Raw genomic sequence first — 8,304 nt, 5'->3', positions numbered from 1 at the left:
TTTAGTACTATGCTTTTAAATTATGCATATAATACAACATACACAGTTATTTTTTTGTGTTGAAATTTTGGTACAGATAGCAATGTGACAATAAGTGAATGAGTCTCTATAAGTAGTTTCTTTTTCTAATCTCAAAGACTGTGAGTAAGTGAGTAAATGAGCAAAAAACTATGATAATTATATGTACATATAACCATATCTCTATCTTTGTATCTGAACTGTTTAAGCATGTATTATATATTTATATTCCCTATTGTATAAAAGGAGAGTGAAGACTTTCTTCTCTTTATGGAGAACGGCTTGTAGCAGTATGACCAAACAGAACTTAGGAAAGTTTCAGTGGTTTCAAGAGCTGACTAAAGGCCCTCACCGGTCAGTGATTTTGGTCTGAATCAGCCAGTTGATGAAGTCCCTGGTGGCCAGACTGTCCAGAACGGTGCTCATCTCATCAGAGAAAGAGCCATCTGCGTGTCTGCGGCGGAGTTCTTCAACGATGGCGACTTCTTCTGGGAAACTAAGAGATAAGGGTTGAAGTTAGCAGTTGATTAGCTCCTATGGGTTACTGACTACTGGCAGCATGGTGCAAGAGTTGTGGAGAACAGGACAGGAGTCTGAGTTCACAGTGCCTAAGATGAAACCGCAGGTGAGTTTGCAGAGGTAAAAGGTGAACGGAGGATCTGCAAGTTCATGCCTCTCCATACTTCAGGTTGCTTCGAAGCTTTTAGCATCTGGGCAGCATGTAGACTCATATTGGGGCTATTATTTTGTCTATCATTCAGAAAAAAATCCCACACTCTGGAAGACGTAGTCAAATCAGTCTTTTAAATGGCAGCATTAGGGTTGCACACTTAAGTCTATAGTAAGTTTTTCCCTTCATTAATTTTCCATAGTAGAAATATTCTTTAAAACACTATAAAACATCCTTAAAGAAGCGGAAGTGTGGGACTCAAGGAGTAGAGCTCCAACCCTTAGCAAAAACACTGAAGTATCTTTTTAAGTATAAACAACAATTTTACTATGCATTTTTATAAATTTGATAATGTTTTGAACTCAGTCACAATAATATAGCCTTATCTCCTTGAGGCTCTTTGTGTCTCAGTAATGAGCATATATCTTCTGCCTGTTTTATTTCAAATGAAAATCAAAATGGCCACAAGAAACTGACAATGCTCAGAGGTGCTTAGTTTCTTTTAAAAGACAAACATAAAACAAAAGATATGAGTCTCATTTTAACTTTGGTTATGTAATGGCTATTTTTTATAGGTCAGTACCATAAAAGTGAGTATGTGGCTAAATGAAAGGGTGTTTCCACATATTTGTACTTTGAGTACATCTCATTACTCTTTTATGTATGGTCATTTTTAGTCTTCATCACACATATATCTACATATTTGACATCACATGAATATAATCACATATGTGACTTATTTCAAGTCAAACTTTAAATACTGACAGTTTCAGTAAAATTTTTTCTGCACTATTCATCTTTTATCCTTAGTTTCTCTAGGACCATTCTAATTGAGATCTGTTGTCCCATGGTAGCTCCAAAGTGAATTATTCATTTTCAACTGCAACCTAATTGGGATTAGCCATTATCTAATTATTACACAATTATAATAGGGAACAAAAGTGTTAGCTGTTGCCCTCTAGCATTATTACTTGCTATCAAAGTTGTATATTGTTTCCAGTCAATAAGTGTTAGTTCCTTTCTTCAGACTATACTAACTTTCCATTACCCAACTCTTCATATAGGTAATTACAGTTTTTAATTTTAGCATCAAGGAAAATGGTCAGATAAGAATGTATAGACTTACTCTCGTCTCCCTCGGCCTTTCACCAGCCAAGCAATGAACTCCTTGGCAGCCTGGCCTTCCAAATAGGAACTTACATCACTGGTGAAGGTCCCTTCAGCATGTCTCTCAAATTCATCGTGACGTTTAGCAATATTATTCCTGAAGGAAAGGTGAAAGTTCTATTGGAGCTCTCGTTGGCAGGATGGTTCTTATTTAAAAGCAGGATTCAACAGAGAAAGAGCTTGAAAGGATGGGAGTTGAGGGTGACAAGGGAATTTGGCAGTTATATGAATGATCTGAATCGAAGAACAATGGGAGAGCTAATAATAACCATCATGAGCCAGGCACAGTGGCTCACACTTGTCATACTAGCTACTCAGGAGGCTGAGATTTGAAAATCAAGGTTCAAAGTCAACCAGGGCACAAAGGGACCTGAGACTCCTATCTCTAGTTAACCTCTAGAAAACCAGAAGTGGGACTTGGCTCAAGGGTAGGGTGGTAGCTTTGAGCTGGAGAACTCAGGGACAGTTCCCAGGTCGAGTTCAAGTCCCATGACCCACACCAAAAAAGAAAAATCACCACGGGGAGCCAAAGGAATGCTCTTCCTTCCCAGTATACCTATTCACCTGTTTACCTGTGGACTTTGCTGCTCAAACTTTTACTGTTTTACTTATCTATTCTCCAGAAATAGAGGGTGTCTGTCCACTGTGATGTGTTACTCACAATTGAGGTAGGTGTGGTTACTACTATGTATGGGACCAGATATAAATTAACAGAAAAGCAAAGGACCATCTGAAAATGTCACCCATAAAACCAAATGATAATGGATGAAAGGAAATGTGTGATTTGCTTAGAGAAAAGCAAAAAAAAAAAAGTTGATACATTCCTATGCTAGAAAATGGGACAGTTGTTTTTGTTCCTATAGATTTGTGATTTCTCACGTTTTTCTGATGCCTGCCCTCTGACCATGATGGCCATGTTTTTTCTGCAGTTGGATTCTCCACTTTAAGCTTCACAATGGCAAATTACACTATTTCCACCATTCCCCACACTTGGGCTCTCTCCCTGATTCTCACTGTCTCTTCCTCCCTTCTCCTTTCATACAGATACACCCATGTCCTTTCTCCTGATTTTTTAGATTCCTTCACCCACTTTGTATGCATAACCCCCACCCCACCCCCTCTTTATGGGCCACCCTCCAAAGAAATTGTGAAATTCCACCATCTATGTGAAACCCTAGTGGATAATTTTCTCCAGTAGCCTAGAAGCAGCACCAACCCCCCCGCCCCGTCCAACAGTTGTCAAAGAAAATCTAACATTAAAATGTATGCCTTATGATAGGTTTGTGTTCTTATTTGCTGCCTTCTCTCTTTTGCTGTGCAGCTAGCTAGGCTGTAATTCAAATGCATATGTTGGATTTTATTCTGCAAGAAAAGGAATGCATCTGTTTCCATTCCTTACCATAATGAACTTGAGTAGAGGATAACTTTAATGCGAACAGTCATGGGTTTGAATCCCACAGGGAATGTTAAATTTTCTCTACATTTTGGAAATTAAATTTCTGATCTTGCCAGTCCTGAAAAAATTCCTATTAATGGAAATAAGCCAGAATCCAAGAAACATAGACTCCATGGTTTCCCTTATTTGTAATAATTAGTATATGTCTAGGATAGTCCTATGAGATGATCACATTAGTTCAGTAACTATGCATAGATCATGTAAAATGATGGTAATCAAAATGAACTCCAAGATATGGAAACAAGAGGTTTTTCTTTGTGGCTGTTGTTTTCAATGTACTATGTGAAATTCTTTCCTTCTTTCTCTCATTTTTTCCCCATATGGTTTATTTTCCATTGTCACTGTATTCGATTATGGTATCCTGTGTCTTGTATATAGATTCATCTGAATCAGCAAAGGAAGGGAAGCAACAGAATAGTGAGACAAAGGACAAACGGGCCAACCAGTGCAAAAGCAATACTCACAAGGCAATGTGTTAGAATTGAATTTGGAGGGGGCTTAATGGGGAGGGAAGGAGTAACAATGTTTGACAAGAAGTGTACTCACTATCTTACTGTATAACCCCTCTGTACATCACCTTGCCAATAAATTAAATAAAAAAAATGAGAGAGAAGGGGGGAAGGGGGGAGGGACAAAGGATGGTAGCCCCAGTCTTGAAAATCATCACAGAAGGGTTTGTGGCAGGAGAGAGCTTCAAAATGTCAGAAGAATGTTTAGAATTAGTACAATTGTTCACAATCTGGGGGTAGGTTTAGACTTTTACCTGTTCCTTTTAGTATTCATCAGCCACTGCACAAAGTCTTGGGCACGCCTGGAGTCCAGATACTTGCTGTAGTCACTGGTGAATGTGCCTTGTGAATGACGCTTGTCTTCATTCATCTCATTGGGATTGTCAACTGAGGCTGTCTGAGAAACTGAGAATGGTCTATGGAGAGACATTACGACAATGTGAGTCTCTCCAAGCAGGAAAGCCCCTCCATCACAAAGGACAGGCCCTCATTCAAGATTAAGGCAAATAGTTCAGCAAATACTTTATATTTAAATGCCCTGCTCATGGGCATCTCAGATGTAGTAAAATTGATTATACTTTATCTCAATCTGAAACCTAGTAACAGGTTTTTTGACTAACTTCATTTTCTTTTCAGAATATCATTAAGTAAATCCTTTTTCAGCCAATTAATCTCCTCATGATTATGCTGATAATAACAGAAGAGAGCAGTGACTTGAATATTTTAAAAGAGTAAAGAACCTCAAATCATTTGTGTGGGCAGATTTGTTCCCAGTTTTTAATTTTGCATATATTCATATAAAACCATAGCTCAATTACCTAGTTATAGGATAGTTAATAGCTCAAGAAATAAACACACACACACACACACACACACACACACACACACACACACACACACCACTAGTTGATTTGAAACTTCACAATGAATATTCCTTACGCCAGTAGTCAGCAGTTGGTTGGCCTGGAAGATAGTGAGAAATTATTCAAGGTAATTAATATCTAGGGATGAGATAGTATATCTATTAGAAAAGATTGACTATTTGAGGGATTCTTTCTGTCTTACTAATGGAAGGATAATATATATGATTACTCTGGAGTCACATCAGCAATATATTCATTAAAATCCTTTGATTTAAATTCAGTGAAGTCCCTTGATATTGTAATCCAAGTAGTGGAACTTTACCCAAAGATAATAGTTATGAATATGTGTGGAAAATCAATAAATATTCCACTTGTTGTGTTCTTCATGGGGACATTTGTAGACTTGAGTGCCCAATAGAAAAGAAATGCCTAAAACAGATTATATATTTATAAAATGAAATAGTATACAGCTCTTAAATATAGTTAGTAGATATTCTCATGATAAAAACTAAAGGTGGAAAAAAAAAACTAAAGGTGGCTGGTGACAGTGGTTCACACCTTCACACCTGTAATCCTAGCTAGTCAAGGGACTGAGATCTGAGGATTGAGGTTCAAAGTAAGTCTGGAAAAGAAAGTTTGTAAGACTCTAATCTCCAATTAACCACCAAAAAGTGTGGCTCAGGTTGTAGAACACTTGCTGTAAGAAAAAAAAAGGAAAAAGCTAAAGGACAGAGCCCTTATTTCAATCTTTAATACCAGCACACACACACACACACACACACACACACACACACACACACACACACACACACACACACACAGCTAACAATATATAGTTTAGAGAAAAAGCATGATAAAATACTATATGAGAGCTATTTCTATAGAATATATACAGATAAAATCCAGGAAAGCAATATACCATTTTTCTTTATTTTGAATAGTTTCTTTTGGGAAGTAGAAATTTGAATACTTAAATGTTTTTGCATATTTTCATATTTTACATCATGAACATGTATGATTTTTACAATTAGCAAAGAACAATGTTATTTTTAAGAAGAGTAAAAAGAAGACAACATTTAGTGAGAGGAATTAAAATAATCTACTATGTAGTGTATGAATAATAAATAGATACAGTACTCAAAAGCTGGAGTACTCAAAAGGCTGTGATTTCCTATTTACATGTTGCTCAGCACTCCCCACGTCTTTAATTATGAAGCAGTAATACACTGATTAGTACTCTCGGCAAGTATACCTTTCTCAGGATGATATGTTAAACATTTAAATATGGTTGAAAGTATCACCGAGGTACTGTATTTTTATTATCCATTTGTTTTTTTCAATTATCTTTAAGTAGTTGTACAAAGGGATTTCAACTCAACACGTCAGTTTGTGAGACCTTATTCACAAGCATGCCGCTTTATTCTAACCATAGGACTGTGTCAGTTCAATTCTTAAAAAATGAATACCTGGGTCTCTCCTCAGTATCTTGAAGAGAGCGTTGCCAGCTTCCTTGTAGCAGCATTATAAACAATCCAGCCACAAAATAAATGCTCTTCATACTTTCTGCCTGTCAGAACACAGAGTGAGAGTGGGGTGGAAAGACAGGGGGAACAGAAAACTATATTTAAACATGTCAAGCTCAGTTTGATTTTGATTAGGTAAATATTACAAAAAGAAAGAAAGCCTTCATCCTTCCAGTTTTATTCTGATTGTAGTTCCAATTTAACTTCAAATAACTGATTACACTTTCCCCTCACTTTCTGGAGGCAAAGGGGTACACAAAAGATATAATTCACTAATAAGCTTTTTCATTAATCCTGGGCACTTCTGTTAATGATTAGAAGGCTCATTTCCAGATTTGAAATAGAAAAAAAGTCCACAATATATGTTTAAAATATCCACTGTAGATGATATGCTACATATGGTTAGCCTGAATGGCACCTTATCCATAATGCCACCCCCTTCACTATCAGTCTGGCTTTCAATTAATAGTCCTTCACTTTCAAGCATTTACATTATACTGCATTTCAACCATCTTAAAGCAGCCTCAGGCTACAACTTGGCATACCAGCTGTCGGTTCAGATGTATTATTCATTTATATTTTAAATAGTGTAACTTGGTCTAGACTTTGTAATTATAAAGCGGCCAACAGATTTGAGGTATTTTAGGGTGCTTTGACCTGTTCTAAATTAAAGGGAAAAATCATTTTGAAGACAAGCAATTTGCAACAAGAACTAATGCTTCTGGCAACTTGAACAATCACAACTAAGAAATGAGAGATTAGTTTCATGAAGAAATGAATGCTTGTTTCTGAAGTCTCAGAAGTTCTCAAGTGGTTTTGCAATTGGTTTTAATCCAATACATGACATTTCCTCTTAGTAACATCATGGACCTAGTTGTGGGAGACACCTTATTTCTTGTTCTTGTGTTGTAAGTGGAAGTTAGGCAAAGCCAAAAGATGCCAAATATGTGATGAGATCATGTACATTTGAGGTGGAGACCAACATGAATGTTGAACAGGAGGAGTGTATTTAGTGCTTTAGCAGGATCCTCTCTGTGCAGAGTTGAAACCTCAGGTCCACTCTGGCATGGCTGCTTCTCTGCTACTTTCAAATTCAGCTATTCTTTTCTCTCTTCCCTTCCTCCCCTGCTCTCTCTCAATAAGAATTTCAATCCAAGTTTAATTATGTTTATCCATAAACTGAATGAGTATTTTTAGCAAATGATATTTGGTTTGGAATAAGGATTTTTACAAATATTATCATTTTAAACTATCAATATTTTCTTTAACATCCAAGCCACATTTACTATCTCTGGTACTGCAACACAGAGACCATATCACCTGCAGCAGTAACTTTTTCCCTTAGAAATATTAAGTCCAAGCAGCCTAAATGACCAAGTAGAAAAAAAAACACACAACAGAATCACATATTTACCTTGTTATTCATTTGTATTAAATGGCTAATTTGGTATTTTGGTTCAGCTTAACTTGTTGGAAAGCTTTAGAAATCTAACTAAATATTTAGAAGGTGACTTCTGATTTTAATTTTCAATGATAATGTCTTTTAGGAGTGTATAAAAGTTGAAACACGCATTCATATGATAATACGAACAGGATTATGCCATCATGTAAAAGTTTCTTGAAGAGGACTAGAGTTTTCAGAAATATATTCCTGAATAATTAATTCCTTTTGCCTAAAGTTCCTAAAGATTATGCAGTATGTGCTGTTTTATTTTGTCAGATTTATAGCAGACAATATTCTGCCATCATTGAATTTGATGGAAAGAGAAATAACTAGAAAGAAGAATGATTATGACCCTTGTTTATATTTTAAATAGTGTAACTTGTTCTAGACATTGTAATTATAAAGTGTCCAACAGATTTGAGGTAATTCCGTAATATGAGTTTTACTAAAAGAACTAATTTTTAAAATCTCATTCATTCACTTTTTTAAAACCAACATGTTTATAAAAAATTTACTAGTTAATTCATTGTTTCAACACTATTGCTGAAAAAGTAAATACATATGTTATTTTAGCATCAATATTTTATTAAATAGGAAAGCAGTTTTCAATTGCTTTTACCCTCTTTAGATAAAGACATAGCATACTGTTATGGA

The 8,304-nt window shown here is 35.9% G+C and overlaps 1 protein-coding gene across 1 annotated transcript; it reads right to left on the bottom strand.

Moving 5' to 3' along the window:
* Window positions 1–366: 366 nt before the first annotated feature.
* Gcg (glucagon) lies at window positions 367–6,241 on the bottom strand. The gene is made up of 4 exons (XM_090343100.1): window positions 6,150–6,241; window positions 4,075–4,236; window positions 1,815–1,952; window positions 367–514 (listed from the first exon to the last, which is right to left on the bottom strand). Exons 1-4 carry the CDS (start codon window positions 6,239–6,241, stop codon window positions 367–369), a joined length of 540 nt encoding a protein of 179 aa, XP_090199226.1.
* Between the last annotated feature and the right edge of the window lie 2,063 nt (window positions 6,242–8,304).

Source organism: Megascapheus bottae, chromosome 12 (assembly GCF_031878675.1).
Source record: "Megascapheus bottae isolate mThoBot1 chromosome 12, mThoBot2.hap1, whole genome shotgun sequence".
NCBI classification, from domain to species: Eukaryota; Metazoa; Chordata; class Mammalia; order Rodentia; family Geomyidae; genus Megascapheus; species Megascapheus bottae.
The sequence above is the reverse complement of the archived record's forward strand: the minus strand, read 5'-3'. Positions and strand labels throughout refer to the sequence as shown.